Consider the following 18,297-nt stretch of genomic DNA (forward strand, 5'->3'; position numbering starts at 1 on the left):
AGCAAGCAGAGGCCAGAGAGGTCAGGGCAGCCCTCTCTTTCATCAGGTTCCCAGGGAAGGAGGAGTTAAAGCCCAGGGCTGAGGGACCCAGGGTCACGTCTGGCTTTAATCCCACAGCAGCCACGTCCTCAATACTCAAAACCACAGCAGGACATCTGTCTACGCTTCCTCTCTTCAAAAATCACCTTGTTTTCTCTCTTTTTACTTAATGGCTGTTATTCAATTGATGCTACATTTGCCCTTATTATAATTTCTAAGATAGGATTTAATATAATGCCTGTTGTTAGCTGCTAAGTCGTGTGTGGCTCTTTGTGACCCTATGGACTATACTCTGCCAGGCTCCTCTGTCCACAGGATTTCCCAGGCAAGAATACTGGAATGGGTTGCTATTTCCTTCTCCAAAGGATCATCTCCACCCAGGGATCAAATCAGCGTCCCCTGCACTGGCAAGCAGATTCTTAACGACTAAGCCACTTGGGAAGCCCAATATAATGCTTAAGAACATAGTAGTCCTACTTTATTAGACTCTCTAGAATTAGATAGTATAACTGTTGTACTTTGGCTACAATAAAAGACCCTCTATCACTTAATTCATTAATTGAAGCTTGATATGACAGGGTGGAGGCATTTGAAACAATACAAGAAGTGCAATAAGCTGTTATTAAAGACCTATAAAAGTGACAATATTTATCCCCCAAAATTGATTGGTTTTTAAAAGAATGTAAAAACAAAACAACATCCCCAGCTAAAAACAATACTATTTTTATTGGTTTAGCCATAAATGCATAGATTAGGAGAACTCATTTTGCAACTTTTTTTTGTTTCTTGATTTTTAAATTTCTCTTTAACCTCTGTTATTTTGTTTAGCATATGTTTTGCTGTTTAAATGTTTTAAAATTTTATGCCAACAATAAAAGTTTTACTTTCTTAAAAAAACAAAAACAGTATGTTCATAGTTCATTTTAAATAAATGCTCCCACGAGAAGCCAGTAGGAAAGTTGTGGGTACACAGTGCTGGGCCTCCAAGTGGGAAGACCCTCTCTTTCTGGGAGAATCTTGAGATCCGCCTGGAGGATCAGGTCTCTGACTATGCCTTAGGAAGAGGCCTGGATTTCTCTATCCGCTAAGAAATGAGTAAAAGAGCCTTAAGTGAGCAGCAGCAGCACAAGAAGGCTAGTTTGGCTTTATCCTCTGGGTCAAGCTCTCCAGAGAGAAAATTCCTGGTGGTAGGTCCTTAAATAGCACCTTTCCCATGGAGGTGGGCCTGATGTTGAGGGGAAAAAATCAAGCAAGGTAATTAAGAATCTACACTGGTTTATAAACTAAGGCAAGCAACTTCAGGATTATGAAGCTGAACATGGACTGGGAACAAGTTGAGGCAGGATCAGCAATTAAACTTTCAAACAGTGACTGCTTTTCAGTTTCATATATTTTGTGGTAAGTTCTCTTTTCGCTCCCTCTTTGTACTCAGAGTTCTGAATGGTGCTAACAGGGCTAAGAGCAAAGAATCAAAGGAAATGATCTGTGTCTATGTACGAACCAGAGCTTTAGAGCAGAGGCAGCAGTGTGCTGAGAGCATTAATAATCCAGGAGAAGTATACGACAACAGAAAGAGAAGCAGGACACGCTGGGGTCACCTGGACACCTTTCCATCTCTACCTGTGGATTCTCTTTCCTGGATTTACGTTTTGGAGGTTCTCAGTTTTGACAAGTAAGGAAAATTGGATTACTTACACTTTCTAGATGAACTTAATATAGCTCACAAACAACTCTACGTGAGCTATTACTTGCAAAACATCATTTTGTGAAAACCTTGCTCCATCCACTTTCTCCAGCAAGTCTTTTTTCCTTCCTATTCTGACTCTCTCAGTACTCCTATGGCACTCATCTACAGTTTTTCTGTTGCTGGGTTTTATATGTTTTTATTTTGTCATCTCCTTTAGGAAACAACTGCCTAAGTCGGCATACTTTTTAAAAACCTAGTATGAGTATTTCTCCTATGTGGACCTGAGGTTTGAATTCCTTATTATTGAACCACACAAAGGTGATTTAAATATCCTACACAGAAAATTAGGAAGAAGGGTGTCCTTAATGTTCCTTGTATCCCGGTTAGCCGGGATATTTTGGCTCTAGCTAGTTTCCTCTACACAAAGACCCTGCTTAAAGCATTTATGAATAAGCTAGAAGAGTGGTAGCTGAGGCGAGGCTTCTCTGAAAAGGGGAGGGAGGAGATAAAAAAGAGCTGCTTTCATTGGGGGCAGGAAGGAGATTATTTCATTAGGAGCTAAACAGTGAGACTATCTGAGTACAAACAATTGTTTGGCTTGAAGGCTCCGTGTGGCCAATTACTCCCACAGAGGCTCAGCTGGAATGGAACAGAGAGCCTGCCAGGACTGAGGGACGGAGACTGACACAGGCTCAAGTGTCATGGATCTGGGATCCCAGAACATCCCAGCAAGGATGCTCACAGAGCACACTCTACCCCAACCAGCAAACAGCATCATTCTGCACCCAACCTAGTCAAGAATGTGGACTGAAAAGAGATGAGAAAAAGACGACACTGGGGACAAAGATAAAGTGCATGCTCAGCCGCTCAGTTGTGTCTGACTCTTCCGTGACCCCATGGACAGTAGCCCGCCAGGCTCCTCTGTCCAGGGGATTTCCTAGGCAAGAACACTGTAGTGGGTTGCCATTTCCTTCTCCAGGGGATCTTCGTGACACAAGGATTGAACCTGCATCTCCTGCTTAACAGGCAAATTCTTTATCACTGAGCCACCTGGAAAGCCCCAGGATTAACAAATACACACTACTATACGTAAGATAAACAACAAGAACCTACTGTATAGCACAAGGAACCTATTCAGTATCTTTAATGATCTATAATGGAAAAGAATCACACACACACACACACACACACACACACATATATACACACAAGTATAACTGAATCACTTTGCTGTAGATCTAAAACTACACAATGTTGTAAACTATACCTCAAAAAAATGGTTAAAAAATTTAAAATATTTTAAAAGGATAAAATAAAACCAACATTTTGTAGCAAAAGTAATAAGGATAAAGCCCAGATCTTGTAAGAAAGCTAGGACATTTCAGTCACTAGCTCGATGGCTTTCATCAGGCTGGGGGGAGGAGGCATATAGAGACGGATCACTGAGCTGACAGCTGGGCAATTATTTCAAGGCCAGGTGGACCTGATATTTCAAAACTTGACATTATAATTAAACTAATTTCCTATTGCTCATGACCTCACTTCAGGAAACGGACGTTAACTTGATTCACCAGAAGTTATTGTCTTCACCCTCTGGGGACATTTAGTTCTTTAGGTTACTTCCGGCTAAAGCTTTAACTTCCTCTTTGCAACAACCAGTATCTATTCATATCCTGAAAAAAATACTGAAGATGCAAAGTGAGCCTGCCCATTTGGGGGAGGCATACCTTTAGAATAAGCTACCAAAGAGGGGCGATAGAGCTCTTGACCAATGAGACAGCTCTTAATCCTCCATTCCCACTCTTCTTCCTCTACAGCAGTACTTCTCAAATGAAGTAACTTCCCCCCAAGTGGCAATGTCGGTGTCTGGAGACATTTTTAGTTGTCACAACTGGCAGGAAGTGGGACTGGAATCTAACAGGTGAGGCCAGGGGTTCTGCCTAAGCTCCTACACAGGACAACCTCTCAACAACGTATCCAAACACGAATAGTGCTCAGGTTAGGAAGTCCTGCCCGAGAGAAGCCATCTTTATTTTAAGCCATTTAGTTTGGAGCATGTGAGATATAAGAATATACCAATCCTGTGGAAAAGCTGCCTCTCTTGTTCCATAACAAGGAGATAAACACTGAGATACAGAATTCCAAAGCTGGAAAGAACTTTAAGGATTATCTAGTCCAAGCACAGCTGGAGAATCTAAGACCCAGAGAGGTCAAGTCATTTACCCAAGTTCATGGAAGAAATCACCAGCTGGACTGGAATTAGAATCATCTTTTTCCACCTGAAATGTGTTATACACAGAAGACGCTCAATAATAGTCTCTGTACCGATGTCCTGATCTTCAAGTGCTCTTTTCTCTTACCACATACTTTTTACTCTCTGCTCCTGGAAAGCCCAATGCCTGAGCTTGTGTGTGAAGGTTCATCTCCCACCCCTTCTCACCCACAGTCCTCCTCCTCAGAGGAAGCCCAGAGGTGGAGGACAGTGAAGAACAAGCGGCCAGGCAGAACTCATTTTTCAGTTGTTTGAAGGGAAGCTCATGCTTTTCACACAGGCAGAGAGAGGCTTTACACAAAACCTTCCGAGTCAGCAGATGAGCTCGTACACGAGACCACAGACATGTGAACTTCTCCCTTCCACACCGGTGTGCAGCTTTCCCAGCAGATGGAAAACCAGTGCCAGTTTAATCGCATCACAACCGCATGCAAAAGCTAGAGAACTTCCATTCCTAAACAAACAGCAGAACAGAAATGAATCCAATATCAAAGTACAGCCAGTTAGTTCAGTGACGCACAGAATGTTAGTCATTGAAACAGCCCTGGCTTAAGAGAGCGGAGCAAAGGTGGAGATCTGCCCTTCCAGAGGAAGACATTCACTACAAGCTTTCACAAGCCAGGTGTTTCAGAATTGGGTATAATGAGGTACAGGTCAGAAGGGGGTGGGGCAAGATGCCAGCTGTGTGGATAGAAAGCTCCTGCAAAGGGAACTTTATGCAGGGGAACCCAGGGCAGGTCTCAAAGAAAAGCACAGCTTCCAAAGAGCCAAAGCAAGGTTCTTGGAATTAGACAAACCTGTTCCAGCGGGACAAAGAGAGCTTCTAAAAGCGCTGCAAGGTTCTGATGAATTTCTACAGCACCTGAGAACAGTGTCTAAATATTTACTCCCATCCCACAAAAAAGGCTAAAGGGCTACTGTTTCAGCCTTCTGTTTCACACCCGCGGCTACATCCCCCCACCCAGTGATGTGTCACACTAAAACCTCCTATGGGAAGGACAGGGTACTAGCTTTGTGACTGGCTCCAGCTTTCAACGTGGCACAGATGCCAGGAGCACACAGAAGAAACGGCACACAAAAGCAATGGTCACAAAGCCACCAGGAAATTCACCTGCTGGGCTTCCTGCAATGTCACAGAGCTTCAAATATCTGAGTTGAGAGGATAAAGGTGACTTTCAAAAAATAAAACAGGAGAAAGAGTATGACCTGAACATGCATGACTAGGAGAGTGTTCACGATGCCCACAGAATACACTCTACCCCATTCAGCAAACATCATTCTGCACCCAACCCAGTCGAGAGTGCGGACTGGAAAGAGAGGAGAAAAAGATGATACTGGGGACAAATGTAAAGTAATTCAACCTAAAACCAAAATGTTTGTGGGTAGGAAGATAAATTAGGAGTCTGGAATTATAGATAAGATAGTAAACAAGGACCTGCTGTATAGCACAGGGAACTATATTTAATATCTTTTAATAACCTATAATGGAAAAGAATGAAAAAGAATGTGTATACACACACACGTGTGTGTGAGTGTCCTCAATCGTTTTGCGGTAGATGTGAAACTAACACAATGTTGCAGATTATACTCCAAAAAAAATGGTTACAGAAGCACAGACGCTATGCAGCAGATGCTGAGCATCAGGTATCAGGGAAACATGGAACAAGGTGCCTGTCCTTATGGAACCCACAGTCTAAAGAAAGCCTTGTAAAACAAAAGCAAAAACCAGTGGCTGTTATCCCCTTTCCACCATAGTAGGGCTTCTAATCCTTCTTCCCAGGGGACTGAGTTTAAGTGAAGGAGGCCTGTATGAACAGCATAAGATGCTGATCAGTGGCCTGACAGAACAGTTCCACATATCAAGTACATAATGTGCAACGTGCACGTCAGATATAAAAATATATCTTGGCCCATCTTGCTATGATCATATCCTGTAAATCTGTTCCTTATGGTTAAGCCTGGATTCTCCCCAGCTCTCTGCTCCCGTCTCAAATGTCCACTACAATAAGACAGTTCAAAGCGACAGCCCCCACAGCAAGGCCGTCTCTACAGGGGCTCAACCGGAGAACCCCCTGACCACTCCTTAAAATTAGAAGGCACACATCACTACTCAACTCTGAACGCATAAATAACCCATCAGTCTAACAGCAACACCAAAATTCACATTGTCTCGTTATAAAAAATTTTATAACCCTGAAAATTTAAGACCCAAATGCCCAACAACTGGGCAAGAATTGAGTAATGATATATTCAAACAATGGAGTACAATAAAGGCATTTAAACATTTTTAATGTCAGGAAAAATGCTTATGATAAATATTAAGCAAAACAACAATGATATAAAACTATATTACAGTAGTATAAGCTTAAGTAAAAATGGGTGATAACGATTATATGAAATATCTTCTACATTACTATACTTTTTCATACTTTCCAATGATTTCCATCACAAATATGAATAACTTTCATAATGAGAAAAAGATAGTTTTTCTTTTTTAGAGAAATAGCATTTAATGATGTTTAGCTAATAAGCACAACTGTCCTGGGAATCTGTTCCTATCGATCCTTAATTTGAGTCACTTGTGTCAGATGCTTATTCACAGACAAGGCTCAAAACCAAGTCAGAAGGCTCAAGGGAGCTGAGCTGGAATCTTCCTGATTCCAATGCTGTATTTAATGATGCTTTTTTTCTCTCACAGGAGAGCTAGGAATGTTCACACAACACTCACACTACCAGAAAGACCTCAAAATTCCCCTCAGTCTGAAACAGTTCCTCTAACTCATCTCCTGACATCTACCTTGGGAGAGACCAAGTTCCCAGTCCCTTACAGCTATTCTCACAATAAAAACGCTTTCGATACAGCAGAAGAGGCTGAGTCTTTTCATTCTTTCTTTTTCAAATCGGCTGTCACACTTCAAATGGTCTCCATTAAGTCCATTGTTTCCAGCTATTTTGAACACAAGCATCATGATAAGAATAGGGAGTTTCCTTCCTCTTTCTCATCAGAGGCCTTGGGTCAGTTATAACCCAAGTGGTAAAGTGTCAACATGAAAAGACACCAATGTCCCCTCCATCAACAGCACAGGATGGAAAATTCTGTAGGTGATTATTTTTTGAAGGCACTAGAACAAAAACCATCTAAATAATATTAGGACAATTTTTAACTCAAGACTTGAAACACTAGAGAACTCATTTCTAAATTTACACACACAAACACACACACACACAGAGGGGACTTCCATTAAGATAAGAAAAGAGGAAGAAGTTAAAATTCACTGTGTGTGCATTCAGGAAATAACACTGTAGGATTAACATGTAAACCCACATCTCAAGATGTAAGCTCTGTGACAGAGGCGCGGGGATATTTACGGACTTCCCACCACCAGCAACCGCCATGAAAGACAGGGTGGCTGTTTGCAATAAAGGGAAAGAAAAGGTGCTCAATTTCCGCACATCTCTATGCGGGGACAGGCTTATCAGCTGCAGCTGAGACTAGGTCTCTCCTCCTCCTGTATTTGCTCTATTATTTTCACTACATCATAAAATGGAAAAGATTACACGTTTGTTCCTTGGGTGAGGAGAAAGGACATGAAGCCTGAGGGATCTGGTTCTCGTTGTTTCTGATTAAGACAGTTCTTTTTGTAATTTTTGACTTGAAATTAAGTAAGGATAAACAAAGCATTTTCCAAGTGGACTTATGAAATCCAGTACTTTCTAAATAAACCATATCCAACAGCTATTTAAAAAGCAAACCAGAATACCCATAGGAAATATACAAATGGGGAAAAGAGGGCTATGGTCAACAAAAATGGTTAAAAAGCTACTTAACATTGTTTGAAAACGAGCAGCAACAACAAAATCCCAGCAACAGGCTGCAGAGGTGGGAACCCGGGACAAGTTCCAGCCACACAAGAGGGAGCATGGGGGTTTCAGGGGCGTGATGCACAAACTGAAGACGACCACCAGGGTGACCTTACGCTGATGGGTGGCCACAGCTGAAGGCAGATTTGGCTCATCTCTGGGGTTTTCCACTGGGAAGAAACCTGCAGTTCAGCCATCAATGGACCAGCATCCACACAGCCTGTGGGGGAAATACAGGATCCAGAAGAGTGGGGTAGGAAAGGAGAAAGTTTGGAAAATGGAAGAGTCAAATACAGTAGTGAAATATTGCAATTATTAAACACGAGGCTTCAAAACCACATAAGTGTACCTCTTAAGATGAAAGGGGCTGGCTGGGAAGAACTGGTACTCTGGGAAGAGATATGCTTTTTACACTACCAAATTACACTTCAATCACATGCGTGAATTATAGTAGTACCTGCTATGAGGAAACTAATTTTTGGAAAAGAAGAGAAAAACAATGAAACCTGTGCAATTTTTACCACTGGTAACTTTACTCAACGAGAGGTCCTTATCCATAGCTTCTGCAGGAAAAGAACCACCTAAAAGCAAACATACTCACACTCCACTGAAAAACCCTTGCTGGCCTAGTTCCACCAATTCCAATAATGTGGCAGGCGCCCAAAGGCAGGTGACCCGATTGACAAAAAAAGCACTTCTACAAAGCGCTCAACTCGTATCACATAACTCATTAAACAGCTCATCATCAAGAAAACTGGCAGCAATAACCTGAGAAGCCTTGTCTTTACAAGGAACAGCAGCAACCTTCTGAATAAGACAAAATATTTTTCAGGTCTAGTATAGAAGACAGCGAACTTCGGCAAACTTCGGGAGACGGTGAGGAACAGAGAGGCCTGGCAGACTTCAGTCCATGGGGTTGCAGAGACGGACGCGACGAGGGGACTGGGCAACAACAACAGAGAAGACTGTGTGTCCGGTGATCTCCTCTCTCACCCAGTGCTAACTGATCTGAGCTTGCTGAGGGAGGGGAACAGACAAACCAATCAAAACTATTTAAAGAGATACCCAACACAAGGAAAATTGGCTCCAGCTTAACAATCAGAAAAGTCTAATCCGTACCACGTTTTAAGGCTGCAATCCTCAAAACTCTTTGCATATCTTAAGTGATACCGACTCGAGTTTTTAGTTGTGGATGGGACAAACTCAGTGTATACACATCATGCCTAAGTCTTCCCAGAATTAGCAGGGTGGGAACTTATTTTCCAAGTAACCAAACGATAAACTGCTCCTGGTAGAAACAGAAAGTCAAATACAGATTCCACAGAAGTCATGCATCCTAATTAAACAGGCAATGACTGAGTTGTTACATTACTTCCCAGGACTAATTATTGTTTTGGCAACAGTTAAGCTCCTTTAGAAGCACTGGCCTGAACACCCTTCTTATCCTTTGTCCAAAATAACTCAACTGTTTTCTTACAAGCAGAAAGAACTGCATCTTGGAGATTTAAGTGCCTTTGCCTGTCTCAACTTGGATCCTCCCCTTCCTCCACACTATCACGGGGAACTACATCTCCCAGGCTCCCCTGCCAACTAATTTCTTGGTAAGTTCCATCAATGGGAGGCACTGATAAGGATAAGAGGCAGGAGAAGGGGGGAAGCCAGGGTAACACTCTCTATCTTACTTGGTCCGAGTGCCAGCTACCACCAGACAGCTTTTCTTTCCACTCTTCTTGGTCCCAGCAGATGGCTCAGGCTTCTGGCCTTTGCTGACTTCAGCACCTTCTAATTTCCTTAGGGCATAGGAGGTCCCAGGTATTGCCAATCTCTGCGTTGTCTCACCAGCCCACTGACCTTCTTGGCCCTTTTATCACCTATGGAACCTATTCGATATTAAAGTCCCTCAGCTTGTATCTCCTATAGTGTTTTCTGTTTCTCTGAAGGGTCCATGACTTTTAAATATATTTTAAAAACTTAGATTTCCTAAGAATTACACAAATATTCAGATAAGTTATAAAGGATTTCTTTTAATAAGAAACAAAGGATTTGTATCATTCAAGCAAATATTTACTGACAGCCTGACCGCCTGGCGTGCTGCGATTCATGGGGTTGCAAAGAGTCGGACACGACTGAGCAACTGAACTGAACTGACCATACTAGGTCCTGGGAATACTATATTGAACAAAACAGGCACAAAACTCCTGCCCTCATGCGGCTTACTTTCTAGTGAACTGTGGCAAATTACAATTTTAAGAAGTTAACTAGCAGAGGAATATTTCTTTAAAAATAGAGGAATTTGGTAAAAGTGAATTAACTTTAAGGGGTTCTACTCTACAGAGACTTGGTTCCTACCTTTTCAGTGTGGTATGCTGAACTGTCACATTCCAGGGGCCAGTATAGAACTTCTTCAAAGTTAGTATCTACTTAAACTGGCAACTTGCTCAAACAAAAATATAACTGTGATAAGGATTTAGGCAGACACAATAATAAAAGTTAAGCACTGTATGCTTAAATGAAAAACACATGAGTGTTTGATGCAGAGTCTTGCTGGGTATCTTTTTCAGAGGAGCTATTACTTGGAGGAATTGAGTTTGAGTCCATTTAATGTCACTTTATCTCCTCCCTATGGCGCAGGTAGCTTCCAGTATCACATACAAAGCCAGCCACAATGCACATAACGAGTCAAGTGTTGTGGTCTCCAACTGCATGACATTATTTCCAAGATGGAATTTTTAGGCTGAACAGAAACAATGACTCATGTGGTGAACAGTTACACAGACGACTCTGCCCAAGAAAGCTGCCACCTACATACCACGATCTCAGAGGAAACATGCAGAAAGAAGGTAGTTTTCTGATTTATTTAAAAGCAATAGATTTGCTGAAAGGTATACTGAGATATGGCTGCAGCTGCCTGTTGTTTACACATCCGGCTTCCCAAGTGGCGCTCAAGGTAAAGAATCCGCCTGCCAAATACAGGAGACACAAGAGATAAAGGTTCAGTCCCTGGGTTGCGAAGATTCCCTGGAGAAGCAAAAGGTAACCCACTCCAGTATTCTTGCCTGGAAAATTCCATGGGCAGAGAAGCCTGGAGGGCTACAGTCCATGGGGTCGCAAAGAGTCAGACACGACTGAACACACACACAAGCACTGAACAGCCAAGGGCTTGCGTGAAATATTCTTAGACTGCTTGAGTGTGAGAGCATGCTCAGCTTCAAAAATCCAACGTCATCAGCTCCAGAAACAGCTTGACATCGACGGCTGGCATTTCACTAGACTTCACAAGATAAATGAAGGTACTCATGAAGGGAGATCTAGTGGGACGATATTCTGACCTTCCTTACCACTCAGCAGTTAGAAACATTTCATGTTTGCTATATTTACAACTCCATCTGAGTAGCAGGTGGACTTCCAATACTGTGGGTTTCTTACATAACAGAGAGTCTAATGCATATTCATAATTTCAATGCCACACAGCAAGTCAACTACAGAGCTAGTCTGACGTGTCTCTGCCTACCTTAGCCCTTGTCAATCCCCAACATGTAGTGAGACTATACCAAAGAATCTCACACACACATTACAGCACGTCTTGGAGGCTTTGCACGTTCTTCTTCCTCGGCTTGGAATGCAAGTCCCCTAAATTCACCTGACAAAATCATGCTTATCATTCAAGACATAGCCTACTTGTCTCTCTGAGCCATGACTTCCTAAGCAGACTCGCTTGCTTTCTTCAGCGCTTTCATTTCTCCCTGTACACAATGCTACAATGATAATTACTACATTGCATCATTTATCTGTTTACACATCTGCTTGCTCATTAGACTATAAAATCCCTGAGACCAAAGGCCCTATCTTTTAATCTACATGTCTTGGTAGTGTCTGACACAAAGCAGGTGCTTAAGAGCATTTTCTGAATGAATACATACAGTGTGGGACTGCACTCTCAGAAGACAAGGCATTTTGTACTTTCTATCCCACTGCTACCAGATGATATTTAAATGACAGAGAGAACTAATAGGAAAATGTCTCCCAGGGAACAGTTTGAATAAGTGGATATTAAAGGACAACCTAGGGACTTCCCTGGTGGTCCAGTGGTTAAGAATCTGCCTTGCAGGACTTCCCTAGCGGTCCAGTGGCTAAGATTCTGCACTCCCAATGCAGGGGGCCTGGGTTCGATCCCTGGTCAGGGAACTGGATTCCACATACCACAGCTAAAGATCCCGAGTGTCTCAACTAAGACCCAGCACAGACAAATAAATCATTTAAAAAAAAAAAAAAGAAAAAAGAATCTGCCTTGCAGTGCAGGGCATGTGGGTTCAATCCCTTGTCAGGGAACTAAGATCCCACATGCCGCATGGCACCTAAGCCTGTGAGCTACAGCCAAGATCTGGTGTGCCTCAACCAAGACCCTACGCAATCAAATAAATAAATAAAATAAAATAAATGACAACCTAACAGGGACTTTAATTACTTTCAGTAAAACTCTGTCAGCCTAACTACAATGGTCAGAGTTAAGGTGCATGAGCTGTAAAAGGACTGAGAGTTATTTGATCTTGGCTGGAGAAGGGTGTCTAACTAGAGATGGAAGGAAAATACCTTCTACTGTCCAGGTCTGTGGCAATTAAGATAAAAATCTCTTAAAAGGTGCCACAGATACAGCTAAAATAATTAAAAACTGATAGCAATGTTCATGTTCTAGGGAATGATATTCAACAAGCAATGATTTAGCTATTGACAGAAAACAAAAGTAAAGCAAAACTAGAGATGAATTTACCAGAGTTAGAATCAAATATAGGAAATGGTTTTGGCTTAAAAACTAGATGAGTTTTCTATTCAGTGAGTTATTCAGTGAGTCATTCTAACTGTGGCTTCCAGTAACTAGGGTATTTAAGGGAATAAAGTCTGAAAGTGGAATGAATGAATAAAATTAAGATGAAATAAATGAGTTCAGCAATAGTAATGATAAATAGTGCTTACATGTGTGTAACACTTTAGTTTACAAGGCATTTTTATTTTTCAAATGAGGAAAATTAAACTGAGAAACTTAGGTGGTGTGCTGAAGGTCCCAAAGCTAAAATAAGCAGAATGATAGAGTTTAACTGGATGTTCCAACATCAAAGGGCTTCCCTGATAGCTCAGTTGATAAAGAATCTGCCTGCAATGCAGGAGACCCCAGTTCGATTCCTGGGTCAGGAAGATCTCCTGGAGAAAGGATAGGCTACCCACTCCAGTATTCTTGGGTTTCCCTTGTGGCTCAGCTGGTAAAGAATCCACACGCAATGCGGGAGACCTAGGTTCAATCCCTGGGTTGGGAAGATTCCCCTGGAGAAGGGAAAGGCTACCCACTCCAGTATTCTGGCCTGGAGAATTCCATGGACTGTATAGTCTATGGGGTCACAAAGAGTCAGACGTGACTTTCACTTTCCAACAAATGTCTACAGCTCTGGGACTTCCTTGGTGGTCCAGTGACTTCCATTGGAAGTCCTTCCATTGGAAGAATCTGTCTTCCAATGCAGGGGATGTGGGTTTGATCCCGGGTTGGGGAACTAAGATCCCACATGCCTTGGGGCAACTAAGATCTGAAGAGGTCAAAAATAAATAAATAAATACATATCTTTAAAAGTCTACAGCTCTGATTCTTTGCACCTGAAAGGTGAGCTTACAGGTGCTATGGACGGGGGCTAGGACACTGCCTAAGATGACTTCAGCGAGAGCAGATGTTTCCAAATCATGCATATCTTTCAACTTTAAACCCTGGGGACACTCCTTACTGTGCATGGAGAGGGAATCTCCATGCCCTTCATGTTATACACTTGATTGAAAAAGTGAAAGGTTGGGACTTCCCTGATGGTCCAGTGATTAAAAATCTGCCTGCTAATGCAGGGATGCAGGTTCAATCTCTGGTCAGGGAACAAAGATCCCGTATGCTGCAGGGCAACTAAACCTGTGTGCTCCAACTACTGGACGTGCTGCAACTACTCAGCCTAAGCACCACAATGAAAGATCCCGCGGGCTTCAACTAAGACCCGACGCGGCCAAAAAAAAATAAATACGTAAATATTAAAGAAGAAGAAAAAGAATGCAGGGTGCCATGGACTTTGGGTAACATGCTATTATTTGCATAAAAGCACTGAAAAGGAATATATTTAAATGAAGCTGTCTATGTATGTATCATCTCTTAAAAGTCACGTAATAAATTACCAACAGTGGTTACCTCCAGAAGCACTGGGAAAAGCTGGTTAAGGGATCAGGGACAGGAAAACAACTTTTCACTGAATACATTCCCTTTTGAACTTTTTGAATTTTGAACCACATAAAAGTGGTTTTTCAAAAAGGAAATCTGAATTTAAGAACACGTACTAGGCATTGGAACAAAGGCAGTGGCCAGGTGATTTGAAGTGAAACATTTCCGAGATGGAGTGTAGAAGAACAGAGCAGTAAAAAGGTATTACAGACTTTCTGTCAGACTCCAGAACTCTATGTGGTATTTCACAGTTGAAAGTAAATATTCCTCAAGACCATCAAATTTCTTCCATTCTAATTCTTTGCTCATTAAACAGCTCTATTTTTTTCACGAACGTTGATACTGAGAAAGGAACATCCCAACATTGGACATAAGTATTCAGGTCATCAGAAAGGTAGATCCTTTCATGCTAAATAGGATAGTGTCCAGTTTAAACCACTCTCTGAAGAGGCTGATTAGGAGTTATTCCAGGCATACAGACAAAACATGGAACTGCAGAGCTACAGACTAAACCTCCAAACACGCGGCCTGGCCTCAGCAAGGTGGAGTTAACCATCAACATATCTGAAGTTTTCAGTATGTTTGTCCTCTCTTCTACCACAACTTCAAGTCAGCCCAAAATTTTACCCTAAAGGTCACAGTAAGTTAAAGGCTTTGGGTGATGAAACCATATCTTTCAGCTTAAAGCAAGTTGAAGCATTTGCTTTAAAGGCAGTACCAAAGTGGCCTCCATTCCCACTTAAATTATTTCAATGCCTTGGAGGTACAGGAAACTTGTGAGTCTTATGCTCAAGAGAGTTAAAAACAAAAACAAAAAAAACCCAGAACCAACAAAACTTATATACACAAAGAGAACACATTTATTCTCTATTCTGATACTCAAATTACGTATCTTATAACATCATTCTTAAATCAGTATACAATTTTTTTTAAAGAATTACTGCCAGAGGTATTTTGAAACATTACAAAAATACCTGTTCATAGGTCTGCAGTTCAGGGTTACATCATCTGATTTTATGTTAATGGATTAGTAAGCAATCACTCACCAGGTCCTACACAATTAAGCTCTCAATTTTCTAAGTAAGAAAGGACATGAGACCTACAGATAAATACCCAAGTACAAACCTCATTTTAGCCTGCAGCTTTAAAATTCCTCCTCCCACTAGAAGTGTTTTTTACCAGAGCTAAGAGATAACTTAATCTACGGATTCAAGTGTCTCTTCCTTCCACGATCTGACATTTGTCCACATGACCATTACGACAACCACAGTCAGGAAAAAGGAGCGGGAAAATGAATGGGAGGAGTTCAAAGAGTACAAGGGCTAGCTAACACATAAACTGCAAAAACTGAGGCCACAAATATCTTACTGACTTGAACCGAACGATGACTGACTGACACATTGTCATCTCATTTTTAATAGAATGGCCAAGTCACTGAAGCCATCAGGCCAAAATGTAAAGCTAATTCATGAAAAGAAGTCATTTCAGGACCCAGGATTCTACTATCAAAATTAGTTAATAAAGTTTACAGGCCAGCAGTTACCATCTCTCTTTAAGAATGAACTAACTAATGTTTTATTACCTGATCCCCAGTAATTCTGTCAATAAAGAGCAACAGAAAATTTGGAGGTGATGAATCAACCTCTCTTCCATGTGCGATGTTTTGTTGGAATATGAGTAAGTACAAGAGTGGTCTGGGAAATGGGGGGTGGGGTGGTACCGATTATCAAAATGGGATCTGACTCCCCAAACGGAGCAGTGCTCACTCAGTGGGTTGTTCCACTGCGACTCAAGATCTGTCAACTGAGGACACAAGGGAATTTGAGTCAAGCCAAAGAGATATACTCCCAAATTTTAAGCAAATCTTCCCATAGAGCTAGCAGAAGATCTCATGAAAGTCAACTATAAGAAATTAACCTACTCAACATAACCTTATTCTACAATACTTTTTAAAATGAATTTTTGCCAATGCAAAAATTCAGGAAAGAAGTCGGGGGATCTACTTTCCTAATGGCACATGCCATTTACCCATTGGTAAAGGGCACTAAAATATACTACCAGGGGTCCAAATCAATGTCTCTCTCCCATCTCCTTATATAACCTTACTTCTCCAAAATAAAAGGTAATTAAGTGAAAGTATCAATTAAGCATGTAATTCCTTTCTCAACTGATAAAGACAAATACATTTGGATCTTTGCTGTGTACTATATGCCCAACATGCTATATGGCAAACAATCCAGGTGAATTCACTGTGTTATGAACAAAAGTAAATTCGCAATAGCTCCCAAACCAAAAAAGGAATTTTCCCAACTCCAATTTATATTCCAAAGAATTCAGAAAGAAAATAAGGAAACAAAATATTTGTAACCTATCAATTTCGAGCGCAAATATTTCACTAATAAGCAAGCTTTGGTTGCATGCTAATTTGTAACTGTACCAAATCATGAATCTTTAAGGGCACAGAAAACAAAGACACTGCCATGATCATATTTCATCTTTAGAAGGATGATCGCCATGGAAGTAACAAATTCGATGAGCCCTTGTTTCCTTCTCTGCACTGATTAAACCGATCCTGCACTACAGCCACAATCTGCCAGTTCCTGCCACCACACACACATCAGGCCTCCAACACTCTCCACAAGCCAGGGCTAGGCTGCCTAGAAATCCGCACTGTGTCACTGCATAAGCCAGTTCCCCCCTCCACACATCCTGGAAGAGGAAAGCCACCTAAGCACTCTGTCAGATCTCAGCAAGGCTGTAAAATGACAGAAGGAACTGCTAACCAAATAGCAGGCAGCCACGCTCACCACCTTTAAAAACCATTTAAGCAGTTTTCCTCCCCGTCATCTCACTTCCCTCTCCTCCCCACCCCCTCCCCACCCCGCTGCAGTTCACCCCCAGCGTTGCAAGTGGAAGGCTGCGAGCCGCACTGACAGTGGGCGCAGAACTCATTCAGAGCCCTGAAATACAGACATTCTCACCTGCACACACCATGCCACTTCCCCCAACCCCGACCATCACCGCCCCCGCCCCCCACCCTAGCCTCAACCATACTACTCGCCCTCGCAACCTCTCCCCACACCAATCCCGGCGCCCCAGAACACCTAGCAGCTTCCTCAAAGAGGGTAGCACGCGTTACCATTTAGACGGTAGGGGCCCCCTAAGCTCTAGAGACCTCCCCCTCCCACACAGGTCGCCTTCCCCGTGTCGCCCGGAGACTGGACCCCTCGCCCGCAAGGAAGGATGCACTACCTTTAGACTGGCAGTCCGCACAAAACTTGTTATCCTCCTCCAGCAGCAGGTTGGCCAGGACTGCCTGGTACCGATCCACGTCCTTCACCGATTTGCCCGTCATGGCCAGGGTGCCGGTGGGGGCAGAGGGCGACGCGCCCTCCTAGCCCCCAGAAACCCCTGCCTCAGTCCGGAGGTGAGGACTCCCGGTCCCCGGCCCAGGGCACCTCCTGAGAACGAGGGAGCCCTCTCCCCTTGCGCAGTCCAGCGCCCCTTCTCCAGTCAGCCGCGCCTGCCCCCCAACTCTGCAGCCCCCCTCAGGGCGGCGCCCCCTGGCGGGCTTAGGGAAAGGCCCAGGTCCCAACGAGGCTGCCGGACCAGGCAGGACCCTCGGCCCAGGCAACAGGGACGCTCGGGCCTCCTGCTTTTGCCGGGCGCAGAGACGACCCCCGGGCCTGCCTGTCAGCGGGCTACGGCTCCCGCGCCTCGGTTTCCCTGGCAGCTGCCGCCTGCTCTGCCACCACCTCGGCCGCCTACTTCCGGCAGCTCTTCCTCTCCTCCTCCACCCAGCCCAGCCCGCGCATGCGCCCCGCCCCCACCGCTCCTGACTGGGCTCTTCCCTCCGCTCCGCTTCTCAAGAACCAATCCGGGCAGAAGTAAGGGGTGGGGCTTGGATGGGGCGGAGGAAGGATTGGGCACGCCCCCTGCATGTCCTTGGAAAAGAATGAATGGAGCAGGCGGAGAGCGGGTGGAGGGAGTGGAGGAAAGTGAAGGGAAACAACAAATAACTGAGCTCTTACACGTGCCAGGCACTGTGCTGAGCGCTTTCTATGAATGATCCCAACATAATCCCCCAAACCTCTCTATTTGTTAAAATTTTACCATCCTTATGTAACCTTTGGGTTGTGAATGCTCCAAAGCTTATTCTTTCCTTCAACAGCCAAATAGAAGGGTCCTACCTTCTAAACC

General features: G+C 43.2%; 1 protein-coding gene across 1 annotated transcript in view; it reads right to left on the reverse strand.

Annotated features, from left to right (window-relative positions):
- Window positions 1–17,893, reverse strand: part of SMAP2 (small ArfGAP2) — a 49,981-nt gene extending 32,088 nt beyond the window's left edge. The window contains exon 1 of the mRNA XM_010862719.1: window positions 17,350–17,893. Within this exon, the coding sequence (XP_010861021.1) occupies window positions 17,350–17,452 (103 nt within the window). The 5' untranslated portion in view covers window positions 17,453–17,893. The remainder of the gene's footprint in view (window positions 1–17,349) is intronic.
- Between the last annotated feature and the right edge of the window lie 404 nt (window positions 17,894–18,297).

Source organism: Bison bison, unplaced genomic scaffold (assembly GCF_000754665.1).
Source record: "Bison bison bison isolate TAMUID 2011002044 unplaced genomic scaffold, Bison_UMD1.0 scf7180017864484, whole genome shotgun sequence".
NCBI lineage: Eukaryota > Metazoa > Chordata > Mammalia > Artiodactyla > Bovidae > Bison > Bison bison.